This window comes from Mustela nivalis (genome assembly GCF_964662115.1).
Source record: "Mustela nivalis genome assembly, chromosome: 5".
Lineage (NCBI taxonomy): Eukaryota > Metazoa > Chordata > Mammalia > Carnivora > Mustelidae > Mustela > Mustela nivalis.
Window position 1 is genome coordinate 31,320,910 of NC_139024.1, and position 21,032 is coordinate 31,341,941.

The 21,032-nt window shown below is 36.1% G+C and overlaps 1 protein-coding gene across 7 annotated transcripts in view; it reads left to right on the plus strand.

The window, feature by feature from the left end:
* The window catches only part of USP45 (ubiquitin specific peptidase 45), a 73,537-nt gene that overhangs the window by 21,349 nt on the left and 31,156 nt on the right, over window positions 1-21,032 (plus strand). For all 7 annotated transcript variants that reach the window (XR_014312141.1, XM_082731878.1, XM_082731880.1 and 4 more), the window contains 4 exons: window positions 10,263-10,405; window positions 10,800-10,895; window positions 14,283-14,413; window positions 19,451-19,538. Coding sequence is in view for 6 of the 7 variants with exons in the window: in XM_082731878.1 (XP_082588004.1) it covers window positions 10,263-10,405; window positions 10,800-10,895; window positions 14,283-14,413; window positions 19,451-19,538 (458 nt within the window). In the remaining variant the exon portion in view is untranslated. The remainder of the gene's footprint in view (window positions 1-10,262; window positions 10,406-10,799; window positions 10,896-14,282; window positions 14,414-19,450; window positions 19,539-21,032) is intronic.

Sequence of the window (21,032 nt, forward strand, 5' to 3'; positions counted from 1 at the left end):
TAATAAAAGGCATTGTTTTACATTTTTGTAAAGCTCCTTAGTGTCTAGCTTAATAAAAATAGTTGCATTCTCCTAACTACTTCTGTATTCAGTCAATGATACCATGGTGTCTACTCTCTAGAAAACTGCATTATATAACTGAGAATGAATGGAAGGGGGAAAAAAAACCCCAAATAATGTCCTAGATTTATTATGAAAATACTTTTGACCTTATGGACCAGGGAAAGGAAGAGAGTGTCTTCAGATCCACTTTTAGAACTGCTGAACTAGCATATTTCTGTCTGCATTTTCTGTCTTCAACCTTATTTGCCCTGAGTTTCAGCTCACACCCTACTTCAAGGACACTGTCCCAGTCTTTTACCTTATCTTTCCTACTTCTGTGCAGCATACTAGAGAATCTAATAACACAAGGTTTTGTGGTGTTTAGTTTTCCTGTATGTGTGTCTTTTTAAAAATTTTTTTTTAATTTAAATTCAGTTAATTAACATGTAATATTGGTTTCAGAGGTAGAGTTCAGTGATTCCTCAGTCTTATATAATACCCTCTGCTCCTTACATCATGTGCTCTCCTTAATGTTCATTACCCACTTTATGTGTCTTTCTATGAAACTGCACGTTCCTTGAGGATTGTACCCTGGCTTATATTCTCTTTGACTCTCAGTGTGTCTAAGCAGTAAATACTTGCTGAATTGAACTGAGCTAGCATGTGATGAGTTTTTACTGAAGAAGTAGGAAAAGCTTTGCATTTTCACCAAAAAAGCCCTATTAATCTCAAAATTATCTTATTTATTCATTCAGCTTTTATTATACTTGAGCTTCTACCTTGTGCCAGATGCTGTGCTAGATATTGAAGATACAATAGTGAATGAAACAGATCTATTTCTGTTTCTGCTATTATCGATCTTCTGGTCAAGTGAGGGATATTGCCAAATCACACTTAATTGGTTAATGATTGCTTACGTACTGCTGTGATGGTGCAAGTGCAGGGGACTATGAGGATACTTCTGAGTAGTAGTGAATGTAGGCTGGCTATTTTTATTTCGAGCCAGAGCTTTTTTTTTTTTTTTTTTTTTTTAGTTTTATTTATTGCAAGAGAGGAGTGGGTGCATGAGCAGGGTTGGGGGGCGGGGAGAAAGAGAGGGAGAAGCAAACTCCCCACTGAGTGAGGGCTCAGGATCCTGAAATCATGACCTGAGCCAAAGTCCGATGCTTAACTGGCTGAGCCACCCAGGTGCCCCTAGAGCAAGAGCCTTCAGAGCGAGGAGCTGAAGGATATGTAGAAATTAGGTAGACAAAGAGGAAAGGGGTGTATGTTCAGGTGGAGGAAATAGCTCATTGATAAGGGAGCTTGATTTGTTCAGGGAATTCTATAGAGCTGTAGGTTGAGTTTTTTGAGCTGGGGGGTGGTGAGGGGGTTAGACTAGATGTAGGTAGAAACAGATCTTGAAGGGCCTTCTAAGTTTAGAGTATATCCTGTAGGCAGTTAGGAACCACTAAAGGATTTTAAGTGGAGAATTGAATAATTAGTTTTGTATTTTAGAAAAATCACTAACAGTAACATGGAGATAGACAGAAATGCATATATATATATATATATATATATGCCTACTCAGTCATGTGGCAGTATCAATTTAATATGACTGAAGATTTTCTGAGGCTAATGGTTCACTAAGAGTTTGTGGAATTTTGAAAATAGACAGGTGAAGTAATTATTATTTGCTTCCAAGGTACAGGAGTAGCAGGGCAGACAAGTTTTTTCTTTTTACTCTTCAAAGATTAAACTTTTCAGCTGTAGAAATGGGCAAATTACATTAATACTACATGACTGGTTTAGGTAATTGCATTAGGCAGTTGAGGAAACCCCAGTGCAGGTTCCCAGAAGAATGCTTACAGCTGTGTAGATTTCACATCTGATGCTAGGATTTGCTTTAAAAAAAAAAAAAAATCTGTCTACATCTCCCCCTCAAACACATACCAGAAAATTGAAAACAAATAAAATCCCCATAAAATAAGGTCACATATAAGATTTTTAAAAAAGCAAGAAAACTTTACTGTGAAAACCAAGAAATATGTATTATTAAAAAGTGGGTCACTGTTCTCTTCAGGTTCATGAGATATGTCACTTTGATAGTCTTGTAAATGTCTTGTAAATATTCTACAATTACTTAATGAATATAGGTATTCCTGAAAAACTAATAGCATTGAATATTGATTTGCTTTTTATGAACTAGATGGATGATTGACAATCCCATATTGTTTTCTGAGTAATATTGGCCCATAATTTTTAATACGGGGGGATGCCACTTTCAAAGAGCTTAAAGAGGGCCTGAAATATATTCTGTTAAATTCATTAAGCTTATGCTTTTGGTATAAAAAGATACAAGTTATGTTGGTTCTTTCAGTTTTATTAGGAATAAGTTTGCTGTATCTTTTTTTTTTTTTTGGCATGTTTGAGATCTGAAATAATGTGTCTGAGGATAAATAATATTGTGCCCTTTTATAGTAACAATTTGAATATAATGTGGTACTTTATAGCTTTTTGTAAAAAAGGAATACATTTTGTTTTGCTATAAAGTGACCATCAAACATCTCTTAAATTTATTTGAATTTTCAAAAATAAGTACTAAAAATAGTTAACTTTCCTGTGTAAAAGAGGTTAGGGACAAAAAGATGTTGGGCATTTAAAAATAACTTATTATTACCTGTAGGGATAAAAATCCACAGCTCTCCATCCAAACTACAGAACACAAAATTATCTGAGTGACTATTTTCTCAGTTCTCTCAAAGATAGTACTAACTAGTTCCTTTGTGAATACACAGAGAGAAGTTAATTGTATACAGTGAGTGCCTCGGGCATTAGGGCTTAATTCTTTTTAGGAACCCTTTGAGAAGGCTGCTATAAACTTTAATAAGGTATAAATTCACACCAAAGACATCTGGCAATTGATTACATTCAGCCTTTGCTAAAGAGTAGTGGCCTTTTCTTTCATATCACCACTAGCATTTCGTGTCTTAAGTTATCAACTTATTAACCTTATAAACCATTGTTACCCAGACAAATAGTAGATAATAGTGGTTAAATTTGTGGATTCTGAAGCCACATTGCCTGGGTTTGAATCTCCTGTCACTAAAAACTGTGTGCTTTAATTTCATCATCATCTCTACAGTGGGGGCAATTATCAGATATAATAATGCTCTCAAACTCTTCCTTTAAAGAAGCAATTTACAAAATAAGTTTACTTTCCTTGTGCTCGTGGGAAACTCAGGAATCACCAGGGTTCCCTTTTTGGTTTAACCAAAGTAATTTACAAATCACCAAGGTAATTTAAAAATATTTATAACTTTAAGAAAAGGTAGACATTTAATATTGTTTGGCAACGGTTTGCAACACTGTGGATGGAACCTAGGGGGTATTATGCTAAGTGAAATAGTCAGAGAAAGACAGTTATTGTATGATCTCACTGATATGAGGAATTTGAGAAACAAGACAGAGGATCATGGGGGAAGGGAGGGAAAAATGAAACAAGATGAAAACCAGAGAGGGAGACAAACCATAAGAGACTCTTAATCTCAGGAAACAAACTGAGGGTTGCTGGAGTAGAGGGGAGTAGGAGGGATGGGGTGGCTGCGTGATGGGCATTGGGGAGGGTATGTGCTTTGGTGAGTGCTGTGAAATGTGTAAGACTGTTGATTCACAGACCTGTACTCCTGAGGCAAATAATACATTATATTTTCAAATTCCATTTGATTTAAATACCAGAGAAATGTGTTAAATTACAATAAGATGGTAATAACAGAAAAAAAATATTGCTTGGCAACAAATTTACTAGTCACTATTTTCATTTTTCTCCCATGAAAGCTGCATCTCTTTGTACTTGCTCTTTATTTCTGTAGGTAGTTTTTTTTTTTTTTTTAAATTTTGGAGAGTTGAGAAACACACCTTAAATTTTGATGACTGTTGTAATGCTGCCTTCCAGAAAGATTATACAGAGGGTATAGTTGACAAGAATCCCTATTTTCCTGTATTTAGCTTTGTTTACAGTTTTTAGGGGTTTTATTCTTTGGCAATAATGAAGTTTGAAGTTTTAAATGTCATCATTACCAGATCCATCAATCTTTCCTGTAAAGATTTTTTAGTCTTTTGGGCCATGCTTTGAAAGGCTTTTATACTCTGCAATTATAAAGATATTCACCTACAATTTCTTGCACATTACATTTTAATATATGTCTGGTTTGATTTTTTTTTTTTGGTTTGATATTTTTAAATTTGATTTTTAAAAAATCATAGGAACTTTGTATTGGGGTCATATTTGTGATAGGAAAATTTGAGCTACATAAGATTACTTTTTAGATAGTCTTAGCCAAGTCGTTGAAGAAAAAAAAATTTTTTTCTTTTCTGGTTCTGTGATCACCCAGTTTTCTATCTTGCAAGACCTGAGGTATCTATAGAACCTATCAGGTCTATTCAGTTAACCAGAAACTCTTTGAGTACTCAAATTCAAGGCTTAAAGGGAAACGACAGAGATCTAAAAGAGCTTTAATAATTATATCTGGAATGCCTGAAGCTTTCTCTTGATGTTCTCTGTCTTCTGGGTCTATGTTTATCTTATTACGAAAGTACAATATCTGATGACAGTGTTGTAATATAAAAAGATAAGGAGGGTAAGCTAGAGTAAATCCCTTTTGATGTAATAACCTTATAACCCTGAAAATCTTTGATGAATCTTTCTAATTATGGGCATTTCATGGGTTCAGGTAAAAGTTGAGAACAAAATAAATCATTGGTAATCAAATTTTGTATAGTTTGTCTTTTTTGTTATTGCTGTAACAGCCTAATCCTTTTTTTTTTTTTTTAAGGATTTTATTTATTTATTTGGCAGAGATCACAAGTAGGCAGAGAGGCAGGCGGGGCCGGGGGGTGGGGGGGCAGGCGTCCTGCTGAGCAGAGATTCCCAGGACCCTGAGACCATGACCTGAGCTGAAAGCAGAGGCTTTAACCCACTGAGCCACCTAGGCAACCCCAGCCTTATCCTTTTAATTATACTGTACTTCAGAACACCTTGAAGTTCAGTCCTTAGTGCATTTAGTTCTGCGTTTATAAAGGAAGAGTTCGTAAAGTGAGAATGACCTGAAATCCCTGCCAGATTGAGAAAGCATTGTTGTCTCTATAAACAAAATGATCGGTAATCATTCCTCATTAATAATGCATTACTCTTTATTAAAACACACACACATGTCAGTATGTCAAATTATTGAGAGACTGATTCAGATGCCCTTGTTTTATTTAAGATTTATTTGAGGGGTCAGGGGCAGAGTCAGATGCTTAATGACAGAGCCATCCAGGCGGGTCAGATACTCTTAAACTAGAATCTTAAATTCTCAGCTGATACTTTCTTAGTGAGCAAATGTGAGCATATATACTTAACTGCTAAAAGTTTTGCTAAGATGTTATGAATCTGAGGTTCAGTATCTCTATGTTGGCTATATATCAGTCTTTACACTCATCAGTCATAAGCAATCAAATATAAATCAAATATAGTGGCTCATATAGTACCTGAGACAACAGAAATTTAATAAATCAGTTGTATTTGAATTGTTACATGTTATAAATGTGCTGTTTAGTAAAACAAAAAACTTGCACTTTAAAACACATTTAGGGGTGCCTGGGTGGCTCAGTCATTTAAGTGTCTGACTCTTGATTTCAGCTCAGGTCATCATCTCAGGGTCCAGGGATGGAGCCCCAAGCCCCGTGTCATGCTGTGCTCTCAGCAGGGAATCTGATTGAGATTCTCTCCCTCCCTCTTTCTACACCCACCCACCTCAGCACTCATACACACTCTCTTTCTCTCAAATAAATAAATAAATCTTAAAAAAAATTAAGCACATTTGAATAGTTCTTAGAAAATGTCATTTTATTTTCTAGTTAAATTATCTGATCTATGTAATATTTAAGTCTAACAGCACAATTGTGAATATGTTCTCACAGACTTACATGTAGAAGTCAATAAACAGACCCTTGCCACTTGTGTGAAGTGGCTATTTAACCATGAAATAAACTATTTTTATTGCGATTGCCCTGTGGCTATGTTCTTTCTGGCAGTGCTGTCCATATTTGGTGGCTCTGCATGGAGAGCCAGGTGGTGCTGAAAAGCATCGCACAGTGAAGCGTGGATATATCTAGGTTCGACATTTGTCATCCCTTACTGCTGAAGGGAAGGGTAAAATCTGTTTTTCCATATGTTTATGCTTTTTTTTTTTGCCCGCAGTTTTGTCCAGATGGTCTTATGAACATTGTTTACTTTAGGATGCTATCCCAGATGTTTTGAAAACTGATGGGTAATGTGGTACACAGATACATAATCATTTGCATGTTACAGTTTTTAAAAATGCTATTTGTTCTTGTAAGAATAAAGTATAATTTATTTCTGGAAGTATTTTTCAGGTGAACGATTAATGTATTAAAATACAAAAATATGAAAAATATTACATATATATGATTAGCATATATAGTATATATGATACACATATAGACATATATACTACATATATACATTAGTATCATCTGCAGTTTATTTTCCCCAACATTTTTTTCATGTTAATAAGCAAAAAAAAAAAAAAAAAAAAAAAAAAAAATTCTGGCAGCTTTAACTGAAGGAAGTACTTTTGAGGAGTGTTTTGTTCAGGGTTGTATATACCTTGGTATGTAAGACGCTTGCCTTCCTATCTTTTATAATTCTTCTCATAGTACATAAATCAGGAGAAGAAATTAGGTGGTAAAATGGCGATAGATTTATAATCAAAAGATTATCATATGACTTTGGGCAAATCAGTTAACCTGTTGGATACTGTGTTTTTTAAATGTAAAATCAGAGTAACAACCTTGCCTAAAAAGATTTGTTAATTACTCTAGCATCTGAAATCTCTTCAAAGTCACTATGAAGCCATCTAGTGGCAGCAGCAAGAACGAGAGCTGAGACCAGTTGATTCTAGGCTCGACTTGGAATCTCAGATGTAATGACGAGGTGGATGGCTCCCATGTGCACAGCCAGCCAGGGGCCATATGGGGCCTCCTCTTGTTTGTGCAGTGCTTCTTAACCACTGACTGGCTTTTTTCAGTTTTCATTTTACATCCAGTTACAGGCTTGAATACTGTCTTGCTTTTTCCTGCTTTTCCTTCTCTGTGTGCCTGGTTTCTGCCCTTGAGTAACCTTTCTATTGATTTTACCAGCCTTTGCCCCCCAAGTTCTAGTATGGAGTTTAATTATTACTTGTTTTAATATATGAAAGACAGGAGAAGAGATCTATCTTGCTAGTTCTTTTCTGTGTTAATTCAGAACTCCAGGGTTCAGAGTCCAAAACAACTCTTCAGTATCTGGACACAGACCTCCTGTAACAACCAGTCATGTTTAAAGAATAAGCCAACAGGAGAACTTGTGTGGCTCAGTCAGTTAAGCAGTCTGACTCTTGATTTCAGCTTAGGTCATGATCTCAGGGTCTTGGGATGGAGCCCCGTGTAGGCTCTGTGCTCAACAGGGAGTTTGCTTAAGATTCTCTCTTTATCTGCCCCTATTGCCTGCTTGTGTGTGTGCGCACTCTCTCAAATCTTAAAAAAAGAAAAAAAGAATAAGCCAACAGATACAAAGGGAAAAAATGGGTAATACGGTTTATGGGAAAATATTACATCATGGATAAAAGTTGCTAAGACATGAAAGAAAAATATTTTCCGGGGTTTCTGGATGGCTCTGTGGGTTAAAGCCTATGCCTTCGGCTCAGGTCATGATCCCAGGCTCCTGGGATCGAGCCCCACCTCCGGCTCTTTGCTCAGCAGGAAGCCTGCTTCCTCCTCTCTCTCTCTTCCTACTTGTCATCTCTGTCTGTCAAATAAATAAATAAAATCTTTAAAAAAAGAAAAAAGAAAAATCTTTTCCATGCAGTAGATTTACTTAATGAAAAAACCCTTAGAAACCACCGTTCATTTTTCTCAATGAGGTATGAAAACCACACAGTCAATATAAAAGGCAAGACTCATATTAGCAGTTCTGAAAATCGATTAGAAATAAAAGCTAAGCTTGAGGGCAAAAACCCAGGAAGTTACAGGAAATGATTAAAGAGAAGAAAAAAATGAGGGCAGATAAACAATGGATGTGAAGTATCGCTTATGAAGGTATGGGTTTTGGCACAAGTAACAATTTTGGGTAGACTCTCTAGGCTGTTTTCACCTACTTACATAGTGCTTACCTTGCCAGGTGCTTTGCAGATAGTCGTTCTGCATTTAATCCTTATGAAAAGCTTATTAGAAAGTTTATTAACCCCCCTTAATGGATGCCTTTTTTTTTTTTTTTGGCAAAATTCACAAGTGCTGAGTCAAGCTTTATTTGAACCAACAGGATGCGTATAACATCAGTCTGTCCTACCTTAGATTACACTTTCTTTTTATGGTGTTTGCTTTCTGCTTCTGTTCCTGAAAAGAGGGCGACTTCCAGCCCCGTTCCTCTCCCTCAGTGCTGTTATGTTGAAGGGCAGGATGGGAGGGGTGTCTTAACTTATTTACTCTTAAGAACACATCAGAAACACGGAGGGCTGAGGTGCTACTGAACCTGTTTAATCCGGTATGTTTTCATTTATATTGAATTTTTCTTATATATGATCTCTCCAACATTACACCCTTATGGCAGAAAGAGCAGTAGTGAGACATTTTCTGATCTCCCTCAGTCTGACTGGGGAGACAGTCAAATATTTAAAAATTAATTAGCAGTGCAAGGCAGTATGTCACATTAGATGAATAAAACACATAGTTGCAAAGAACTACAAAATCTGAAGGATGAAAGGAATTTAAAAATGATATTTTGGTTAGGGGCCCCTCCGTGGTCAGTTGGTTAAGCGTCTGCCTTTGGCTCGGGTCATGATCCCAGGGTCCTGGGAGCTTGCTTCTCTCTCTCTTCCCGCCCCTCTGCCTATTTGTGATTTCTCTCTCTCTCTCTCTCTCTAATAAATAAAATCTTTTAAAAAAAGAAAAAGAATACTTAGGTTAAAACCAAAAGATTTGAGAACTTGGAAATTTCCTGTTCCAAATTGTATATATATAATAGATTTAATAGATTTTATTTGAGAGAGGGAGAAAACAGAAGTGGGGGGAGGGCAGAGGGAGAGTCAGAGAATCTCCAGCCGACTCACGCTGAGCATGGACCCCATCATGGGGCTCCATCTCCTGATCCTGAGATCAAGACCTGAGCTGAAATCAGGAGTTGGCTGCTTAACTGACCTGAGCCACCCAGGTGCCCCTCAAATTATATTTTGATTCAGAAAGTAATTTGCTGTTCAATAGATGTGATCATGTCAGTTTGTAAAAGTTAGAAATTGTTCTTTTTCGAATTGTTTTGAAACATGATGAATTGATATAATTTTCATATCTTTATTAACATAAACCAGTGAACCCCAAACATGTACTTCTATACCATACATATAGGCATTTTACTTTTTATATTATAATATAGTTCTAATTTGTTAAGCTTTTTATTTTGTTGTTTCAAACTTATAAAAAAAGTTGCAAGAACAATACAAAAAATTGCTATTATATGGCAATTTTACAATTCCAGTATTTCTTCTGTATATTAGTTGGCATTTTCTTGTATGGAAGAGTTTTTCCCTTTTCCTCCAATTTAAAAAAAAAAAAAACCTGTTATTGATTCTGAGCCATTCTCATTATGTTCAGTGAATAGTAAACTACTACAACCCTTTTTTATTTTCATATTCAGGTTGTCCCAGAGTGGACCAGTGGAAATGTGTTCAGAATGGTGCATGTGTATTTTTGACCTACTCATCACTTTTTTTGAGCACTTCCTTATTTTCTGGCACAATAAAAATGTTATAGGCTTACTTTGTTTCTTTGCTGTCCTAGGTGTAGAATCAGCCTTTTCCTCAAGGAGTCTTCATTTCTTTTAGTTAGGAATAGTGTTTAGGAACAGAAATCTGGATGTTTTCTTCGTGTTTTTTTTACTTTATTCTTTTATACCTAACCATGTAATTCATCTGGAATATATCCCTCAATGTTGTATGGAGTTTAAATATATAGCAGTAAGATACAAACTGGAGATATTTATTTGTGTTTGTATTCTTGCCCTTCAGGGACACCAATTCAGGGGAAAATCTTAATTAATGTATTCAAATTATTTCAAATTATGTATATTATTACATATAATATTATTATTATTATGTATATATTTGATTTTATGTCTTATGACAGTTATGTTTTCTCTAACTTAGGTGCATTTTCTAGAATCCTAAAACTTTGTGAGGAAAAATGTGAAACAGATGAAAAAAAGAAGGGACGAAAAGGCAGCAGTGTACCGTCTGTGAAAGGAATTTCAAATTTAGGAAATACTTGCTTTTTTAATGCAGTCATGCAGGTAAGAGCCATCAGGAATCTTTGTAAAATGTAAAAGATAACTTTAATTAATTTATATTTACCGACACACCTGTAAACTAGCAATTCACTGCTGAAGGTTCGCCTAGAAATTTCCATTTTCTTTTTGTTTTAGGCTGTCTGTAGCCATTGCTGCTTACATATATATGCCTCATTTTTGCACAGTGCTTCTGGAAGTCCTTCTCTGTTTTACTGTGGTTCTGTCCATAATACGGACATCTATTAAATGTGAAATGTGCACAGTCAGGTTTTTTAAAACTTAAAATTATTTTTTGCTCTGCTAGATGACATTGAGAGTTGAAGGGACCATTTATTCCATAGAATCAGAGGCATATGACAGCCGAATCAGAAGACTTTTTACTTTTGCTTTCTTTTAGAACTTGGCACAATCTTACATTCTTATGGAACTGATGAATGAGAACAAAGAAAATGGGACAAAACTCAAGATTTTTCCTTCTCCAGACTCTCAGCTGGTAAGAAGAATGACTACTGGGATAATTGCTCTTTTTAGATGAGCCACTGATGGTGCCAAAATTGATCTTTTGTATTTCTCAGCACTGTTAACTGAGATGGTGTTTTGAAAAAGTATTTTGAAAAAAATAATTCAAAAGCATTTTGTGAAAATAATCTGATTTTTAAATTCTAAAGTAAGACCTCCAAACATATGTGGTTCAAACATATCATGGGCCAAACGATACAAAAATATTATGGCAACTTTCAAACAAAAGGGTTTGGACTTTATTGAGCAAAATGTCTAGGACTCCTATTTTGGAGCATTTGCTTAAATATGACATTTTAGTTCTTTAAAACTAGATTTTATTTTAATAGTGAGCATCTAAAGGTTTTTTGGAGCCTAGTTTGAAAATAGGTTTAAGCTAATGAGAAAAGAAAAAAAAAGAAAGAAAAAAAAGCAGCCCTTAATATTCAGAAGCTGGCCTGGCACCACAATTAGGCCATATTTTTCAGTCTCACTCAAAATACCAACCTCAGGCCAGGTTACTCAGAGACTGATAAAATAAGACAAAGTAAAGCCACTTGATAATTTTTTCTAAACTCAGACAAAAGCAAGGTTAGTCTACCGCTTAGAAAAATCCCAAGCACCCTCTCATGACCAAAGTGAGAGACTGTGACTTCTTTGCTAATTACAGATTTAGCCTCATTCTTGTCTCCCAAAGAGACTAGAATTTTGGTTACCGTAACTCAAAGATAAGATTTATTGAGATACCAGTCTAAGAATTGTCTCCACTTTCTGACAGCAGTCCATTGAGAGCAAACCTTTGTTTCCTTAGACTCATCCCTGGATTATTCAACCAAAGACATATCCTGTATCAGTTCTTTCCAACACCGTCTTTTTAAGACACCGTGTGGTTTCCCATGGTGTGTTTTCTTCCTAAATGCAACAAGTAATAAACCCCTCTTGTTCAATTACTAGTGTGTTCCTGGTAGTCTTTGCCTAGAGGGCCCTGAGACCAGTAATAACTTTTTTGTTAGAAAGTGGTGTGTGTGTGTGTGTGTGTGTGTGTGTGTGTGTTTTGGAGGAAGAGAATGTATGTACAGCTCATGCCTTTTGAAAACACTTCAGAAAGGGGAGTTCTAAAAATTCTTAGCCCAATGTAGTAATCTTAGATTTTTCTTCCAAGGAGGAAGTTTTGAAAGACAGTATTGTTGTATTTCTTTGTTGAAAAGGCAGCCTGTAAACTTACTGCCTGTTCAGCCCCTTAAAATTTTTATGGCAGATCCCAGTGCCCTCTGCTAAAATGTAGTGAGGTAGTGAAAACTACTCACTGGGAGTTAGTGCTTCGTCATTTGAAAATATTTCCTATTAAATGTGATTAAATGTTAGGTACTTTACATGTGGAACTGTGTCTTGAGATGACTGTGGCAATTAGATATTATAGCTGATCACTTTCGATTGTGTTCTTCTAAGAGGAGAGTTTCAAGCTTAGGTCTTCGGTCTTTGGGACATAGAGTTGACCTGAGCTGGAGAACTATCAGTGTAGATCACTGCTCTTTGAATCACCAGTTTTACTTTGTCCTTGGCAATCTATATGCCTTTTGTTTTCCTTACCTTATTGTACTGGCTCTAACCTCTAGTAACATATTGAATAGAAATGATGAGAGCAGACATCCTTGCCTCAAATACCCAGAGTAGGGCAAAAATATTCAGTCCCTTTCATTAGCATCAGGAATGAAGTTAACTGTAGGATTTTCATAGGTTTTTTTTTTTTTTCTTCTTTCCTTTCATTTTCATTTCATTTCATTTCATTTCCCCATTTACCATCCCCTATTCTCTATGAGCTGGTTTTGGGGGTTTTGTTTTGTTTTAAATTCCATGTGTGAAATCATGTGGTATTTGTCTTTCTCTCTCTGATTTATTTCCCTTATAATAATACCCACAGGATCCATCCATGTTGTTTCAAATGGTGAGATTTCATTCTTTTTTTATGGCAGAATAATATTCCATTATATGTGTATACCGCCACATCTTCTTTATCTGTTCATCAACTGATGGGCCCTTGGGCTGATTCTGTAATTTGGCTATTGTAAATAATGCGGCACTAAATACAGGGGTGCATGTATCCCTTTGAAATAGTGTTTTTGTATTCATTGGTTAAATACCCAGTAGAGTGATTACTGGATCATATTGTAGTTCTATTTTTTAATTTTTGGAACCTCCATACTGTCTCCCACAATGGCTGCACCAGTTTGCATTTCCACTAACAGTGCACAAGGTTTCCATTTATTCCACATCCTCACCAACACTTGTTGTTTCTTACGTTTTTGATTTTAGCTATTCTGACAGACATGAAGTAATATCTCATTGTAGTTTTCATTTGCATTTCCCTGATAATGAGTGATGTTGAGTATCTTTTCATGTGTCTGTTGGCCATCTGGATGTCTTCTTTGGAGAAATGTCTGTTCATGTCTTCAACATGGCAGAGAGCACTTTTGATATTCAGAAGCTATGAAGAATTATAGCCTGTCCTTTCTGTGGTTTTAGTCAGATGATAGATTTTTAAGGATAGTGGGTATGAAATATATATATGTATGTATGTAATATATATGTATATATGAAATATACATGTATTTTATGAATACATGAATGAGATAACGTATTTGATATTGTCTTAAAAAATAATGTTCTGTAATGTCCTAAGATTATACTAGGGATCTGTTTTTAATTATAAGGAAAGGGGGTTACTAAAAATTCTAGAATAAAGTGGGTTTCTTCTTCACACAAGTCTACCTGCTTTTGTTAAGCTTTATGACTCTCCCTGGTAAAGAGGGAGAGTGGTGTACCAATTTTGTGACATAATTTCCCATTCCTTATTTTATTAGTAAACTATTTGGGGCAAAGAAGGGTATGGAGTTTTGCTAACAAATGTAATTTGTGATCATATGTAAAGTACACGTATCAGGTAGATCAGTAATTTTGCTTTTAGGAGAACACTTTTTTTTAAGACTTTATTTTTTTAAGTAATCTCTACACCCAATGTGGGCTTCAAACTCACAACCCTGAGATGGAATTGCGTGCTCTCCTGACTGAGCCAGCCAGGCGCATCTAGGAGAGAGCACATTAAGGGACAGTAATGAGCAACTAAAGATTGGTGATTTTACTTTTAAGCTAATAGTTTTATTAAATAAGGGGCAGAGGATATGCGAATACCTGTGTTTTTGAAGGTAAGGCTTTTAATTCCAATTTCCATTTTTAATATTCATTTTATATATGTAGGAATGAAGTTTCTTGATACACTTAAGGCAACTTAGTTCATTTAAGCAAAATGTAACTCCTAGATTTTTAATAATATTTAATTTTAAAATTGCATATTTCTGACATAGAGTTGATCATGTTTTTAAAGGACCCATTAATAGTGGAACTTTCAAGCCCTGGACCATTGACCTCAGCCTTGTTGGTGTTTCTTCACAGCATGAAGGAGACTGAAAAAGGACCACTTTCTCCTAAAGTTCTTTTTAATCAGCTTTGTCAGAAGTGGGTGCATCTAAGTTCTTGATATAAATAATAATGAGTTGTAAAATTCTAACGTATCAGTGCTTGTGAAATTCTAATATCACTTAGTATGAGTAGTTTTCACTCTTATTCTAACATCGCTATTATTGTCTAGATTCTCAAGAGAAAGGACTAATATTTATTTACTTGCAGCTCTGTGCTTTATGTAAATGATATCTCATAGCACTCTGAATTAGTGCTTGTTTATCCCCATTTTATAAATAAACTTAGACTCACAGAAGTTGAGCAGATTACCTAGTATTTTTTATTTGTATAAGATTTTATTTATTTATTTGACAGACAGAGATCACAAGTAGGCAGAGAGGCAGGCAGAGAGAGAGAGGAGGAAGCAGGCTCCCTGCTGAGTAGGGCTTAATCCCAGGACCCAGAGATAATGACCTGAGCTGAAGGCAGAGGCTTTAACCCACTGAGCCACCCAGGCGCCCCAGCTTACCTAGTTTTACAGTGGCAAAGCCACGATTCAAATAGATGTCTGTCCTGATTCAGAAGCCCATGATGTAATAACAAAAAATAAGAAAATTACAGAATTATAAAACCTGAAAGGTGCTGTAATAGGACATCTCAATCTAGTTTTCTTATATTTACTTTTATTTTATTATTATTTTTTTACACACACTGTACCCCCTGATGTGGGGCTCAAACTCATGACCCCAAGATCAAGAGTCATATGCTCTGCCAACTGAGCCAGCCAGGTGCCTTCTTTATTTTTATTTATTTATTTTTAAAAAGATTTTATTTATTTATTTGACAGAGATCACAAGTAGGCAGAGAAAGAGAGAGAGAGAGAGAAAGAGGAAGAAGCAGGCTCCCTGCTGAGCAAAGAGCCCGATGCGGGACTCGATCCCAGGACTCTGGGATCAAGACCTGAGCTGAAGGCAGAGGCTTAACCCACTGAGCCACCCAGGCACCCCCTTCTTTAGTTTTAAAGACAAGCTTTGAGGGAAATAGAATTTAAGTGAATTTCTCAAGATAGCACTGTATGTTGAAAACCGAAATTCTTGTGTGCCAGAAATAAATACATACCATAAAGGACCTGACTTAACTTTAGTTCTTTCATATATTCTTTCATCTAAAGAATATGAGAGCTTATTTGTGTCAGGTGTTTACTAGAATCTAAGGGTACAATGTGTAATATATTAAAAATAGATACTGTCATGGAGCTCATGAGCTAGTCTTATCTCCAGGCTTTAAAATTGCATTTTAATTTAAGCTAGTTATTTGTGCATAGTATTATATTGTATTTCATCTCCTAGAACTGTACCAATGTTAATTATTTTTAAAAAATTCTAATTGTGGAAAGGACACTTAGCATGAGCTCTGCCTTCTTAAAAATGTTTAAGTGTACATTGTTGATATAGGTACAATGCTAAACAGCAGATCTCTAGCTTGTCGGTCTTGCCTGAGTGAAACTTTATGTCCATTGATTATGTCTATATATTCATTTCCTCTTCACTCCAGCCCCTGGTGGACACCATTGCCCTCTCTTTGATTCAGTGACTTTGCCTATTTTAGATTGCTTATGTAAATGGAATCACGCTATTTGTCTTTCTGTGACTGGCTTATTTCACGTAGCAAAATGTGCCATGGTATTTTGAATATAGTACAAAATATAGAGGGATATTACGTGTTTCATTTGGTTGGCAAATGCTGTTTTTTTCAAAGCCCAAAGAACAACAACAACAAAATCCAGGAAAAGTCTCAGAGACGTTGGTGCCTCACAGAGTTAAAGTTTTTAGGATTCTTTGTGTTTTCAAAATTTGTTTTTCGCTCTGCCAAAAATAACTGTTTTATATCTTTTTGTTGTTGTTGTTAAGATTTAATTTATTTATTTGGCAGACAGAGAGGCAGGCAGAGAGTGGGGGGGGGGGAAGCAGACTCCCTGCTGAGCCAGGAGTCTGATGTGGGGCCCGATCCCAGGACCCTGAGATCATGACTTGAGCCGAAGGCAGAGGCTTTAACCCACTGAGCCACCCAGGCGCCCCCTTTTTTTGTTGGTTTTGTAAAGATTGACAAATTTTTAAAAATAAGATAATAGGTGCTCATGATAAAAATTTAGAGTACTATTTGTACTCTGATCAAAAATCAAAAGCGATATGTGCAGGCACAGACATATATAGAAATTGTTTGCAACTTGCTTGTTTTGCTTAATATCTTCTTTTTAAAAAAGATTTTATTTATTTATCTGACAGAGATCACAAGTATGCAGAGAGACAGGCAGGGCGTGGGGGTGGGGAGCAGGCTCCCTCCTGAGCAGAGAGCTCCATGCAGGGCTCAATCCCAGGACCCTGGGAGGCTTAACTCACTGAGCCACCCAGGCGCCTCTGCTTAATATCTTTTCTACATTTTTCCATATTACATGTGGAAATGACATGTTTGATTTAATGTGTGTGTGTATTGCTCTTGTGAAAATACATCTGTAGGACCAATAGAATTACTGGATCAAAGCAAATTGTATTTGCTTTGCTATGTTTATGTTAAAAAGAAATTTATAAGAAAAGTAATTTTTTAAAAAAAATCTGGTGAAGATTTAAGCCATATACATTGTGTCTGTTTTTGGACTCTGTTCCACTGATCTAAATGTCCACCCTTACCCCAGTTCTGCACTCTCATTACTGTAGCCTCATAGTAAGTCTTAGAATTGGGTAGTGTGAGTGCTCAAACTTTCCTTTCCTTTCCTTTTTTTTTTTTTTTTAACTACTCCAGGTCCTTTGCTTTTTTATGTGAATTTTAGAATCAGTTTGTTCATTGGGATTGCATTTGGAGATCAGTTTGGAGAGGACATCTTAACAATGTTGAGTCTTCCAATGATGATTATGAAATATCTTTTCAGTTATTTAGGTATTTGATTTTCCTCATCAACTTTGTGGTTTTTCAGCTTACAAACCCTGCACTATCTTGTTACATTTACCTTAAGTATGTAATATTTTTAAATACTATTTATTATAAATTGGTATGTTAGAAAAACTTCAACATCCATTTGTACATTCCTTTTTTTTTTTTTTAAGATTTTATTTATTTATCAGAAGGGGGGGGAGAGAGCGAGCACAGGCAGACAGAATGGCAGGTAGAGACAGAGGGAGAAGCAGGCTCCCTGCTGAGTAAGGAGCCTGAGTGGGACTCGATCCCAGGATGCGGGGATCATGACCTGAGCCGAAGGCAGCTGCTTAACCAACTGAGCCACCCAGGCGTCCCCATTTGTACATTCCTAATATACAGAAATATACTTGAGTTCTGTATATTGATCTTGTTTTGCATATTGATCTTGTTTTTGTTCCCTTACTCAGTTTATTTACTGGTTGTGGTAGTTTAATGTAGAAGATCTTCAGGATTTCTCATTTTGAATAGGTGACTCTCTTCACATGTTTGTTGATTTTTCTCTTTTAATTTGGTATTGGTAACTCAGATAGGCTCCATTAAAGATTCTGTATGTCATCACAGAATATTTTACTCCAGTCCTAGGTAGAAGAAGAAAGAAAAAAATCTAAGTTTAGCAAATTTTCTTGAGTGGTTTAGAAAGCGGTACTGCTTTGTGCACAGTTGAGATGGAGCTATAGGCAGAGATGTGGTAGAGAATGTTCCTCCTCTTTTCATGAGCAATTTCCATCCTGTGCATCTGCTTCCAAAGCTGGAGACTGGTCGTCCTACCTGCCACCTGGCAGATGAGGATCTCTGAAGGATTCCCTGGTTTCCCCTTGCAGCCTTCTTCCATTCCACAGACCTTTCTTAATCCCTCCGGCACAAATGTTGTGTTATGCAATTTCAGCCTTATATGGATTCCAGCCATGAAAGCCCAAATGGGGTTAGGATTTGTGTCCCACTTGGTTTCTGTCCTCAACACTGGTCTAGAAGGTGAACAATATCTACCACATGCAGAAAGGGAAGCCTACAAGGGGAGTAAATCAAAGTCTCAACATCTTGCTGCTTTTGTTACTTCTTAACAAGAGTGAGTAACTGAAATTATGGCTCCTGTTATAGGCTAGATTCACTACTATTTCAGATAGCATTTTAATACCAGGGACTCACAGTAGTGCATTACTGGTGTGAATGTTTATTATGAGATGAGGAATAATGCTTAAAGTATGGAACTTAAGAATCAAAAGATCTGGATTTAGGTCAGTGGCACTTAGCTTGTTCTTCAGTTTTCTCAAGTGTAAAACAGAATTCACATTAATTATGAATTTCTTAACAGCACTGCTGTGCATGTCAAAGGAGATATGTTACACATACCCTAATGAGACCATTGTAAACTCGTATTACCACAACATATTCTTACTCTTTTATATTATTTAGACAGAATTCTTTCTTTGTCTTCAAGCACTATCTAAATTTAGTACTTATTTTTATTTAAGGCAAAATGCTCATTTTAGTATTGGAGTTTGTTGCAGAAAATACTACTTTTTAAGGTTACTGAAATCACCTAAATATTTGCTCTGTTGAAGTCTCCATGAACAGCACCTGATCCTTTGATTAATAGAAGGAAATATAATTGGTCAAATCCTTAAAATAAATACATTCACAGAGATACCAGATTGTAGTTCTTTATTTTAATATAATTAACCTCTTGTTTTTCTTTTGGTTATTCAGGGTGGGAAGAAAATAGACCACAGTGGCTTGGGTTTGAATACTTTTTGTTTGCTTGTTTGCTGTGTGACCTTGCAAATTCTGTAAATAATCCCTCTAAACCTCTTATATAAGCCAGAGAAAATAGTGCATTCCGAACTTGTTTGAGGATTTGATGACTTGTCATATATAAAGCTTCACATAGGTACTGTGCATGCATGTAGTAGTTGCTTGATAAATGGTAGCCATATTATTCTCTGTGTACTTAAGATCTCATCCTAATTGGAACAGTGATCACATCTGGTCTTTTTACTTAGTAGAAAAAGGACTTACATTGAATCTTTGACTAGATGCTATTTAAAAATAATTTTAGATGATAGTAATATATTGTTGATGAAATGATCTTTTTTTCTTTCCTGTTTTGTTTTTAAATCATAGGGCCCCTCGGTTTAAAAGTTTCCAGCAACAGGACAGTCAGGAGCTTCTGCATTATCTGCTGGATGCAGTGAGGACAGAAGAAACAAAGGTCAGGTTTTGTTAAGTTTATTGCATATACTCTTTAAGAAGAGGGTACAAAACTGAAGGAATTAATTTTTACCATCATTTTAATGTAGGTTAAGAAGTAATTTGATCTTTCTTTCTATTTATTCCTTTATATGTATTTTTTGCCTCTTCTTTTTTTTTTTTTAAAGATTTTTATTTATTTATTTGAAAGAGAGACAGTGAGAGAGAGCATGAGAGGCCGGAAGGTCAGAGGGAGAAGCAGACTCCCCATGGAGCTGGGAGCCTGATACGGGACTCAATCCTGGGACTCCGGGACCGTGACCTGAGCCGAAGGCGGTTGCTTAACCAACTGAGCCACCCAGGCGCCCCTTTTTTTTTTTGCCTCTTCTAAGAGAATGTTTTCTCTCAACCTTTTGCAACCCTATTATCCTTTATTAGTTAATACCATTTAACTATAAATAAAAATATCCAAGCTGGCTTAAAGAAAAGAGAATCTGAGACTCTAGGGACAGGAAGAGTCTTAGAGTCCAGAGAACATTCTCCTAACTTCCCTGGGTTCTCTGACCTGTTGATTCTCTTTGTTCCTCTCCCCGAAGATGGAGCTGTCGCTGTGCTGCTCTCTCTGAACGCTAAATCTGCATATTGTGCAGATGTTGCGGTTCCACATGTATTAAAACAAAACTGGCTGCTTATGAAGCCCCAATTCTGAATTCCCAAGTGAGAAACTTTGTTACTCCACGTTGGATTAGGGTCTACTCAAGGATCAGTCACTTACAAGAAGGGAAGGAGGATCCCAGCCTCCTGGATCAGGGAATATTTCTGAGAAAAGAAGGAATGGCTCATGGCCTGGATAGATTTCCCAAGTGTTCCTTGTAATCCTGTCCCTTAATCAATTGGGTCATAGTTGACTTTAATATTAAATGAGTGAAATTCATCATTTTTTGGTGGAGTCCTGCAAATGGCATACAATTTTTCAGAGAAAATGCAAGATACCAAAGATGTCAAGTACATAGTACATATCCTTCTTATTTCCCCCTTTTCACTCAGAGCGAAATAATAATAATATTAATAATAATAATAATAATAATAATCCTTCATAACAGTTGTGCTGAGTCTGGATTTAACCTCAGAACCATTTTCAGCCGAGCACTGCAGACAGGCTCTGTCAATCGTAATTGTCTTAATAGGTCAAATCCTGTTTTCCATTCAAGATAAATATACTTCTTAATCTATATTAACATGTGGTTAAGCAACCATCTGAAAATGAAGTACTCATATGCTTGTGGTAGCCGTTACCATGTTACTAGGTAAGGGGGACCTTTCTCTCTCTCTCTTTTTTTTAAATCCCACCTTCAATTGTAATCCTGCAGTATTCTAGCTTCCAGTGAAGAGAGAGTTAGGGTTCTGATATTTTCTTATAAGTTATCTCAAAGAATGAGTTAATCATTCCCTCCTGCTACCAAATAGTGTTTATTACAATCCTGTTCTTGTCTGTTTATTGACTTTCATATTAAAT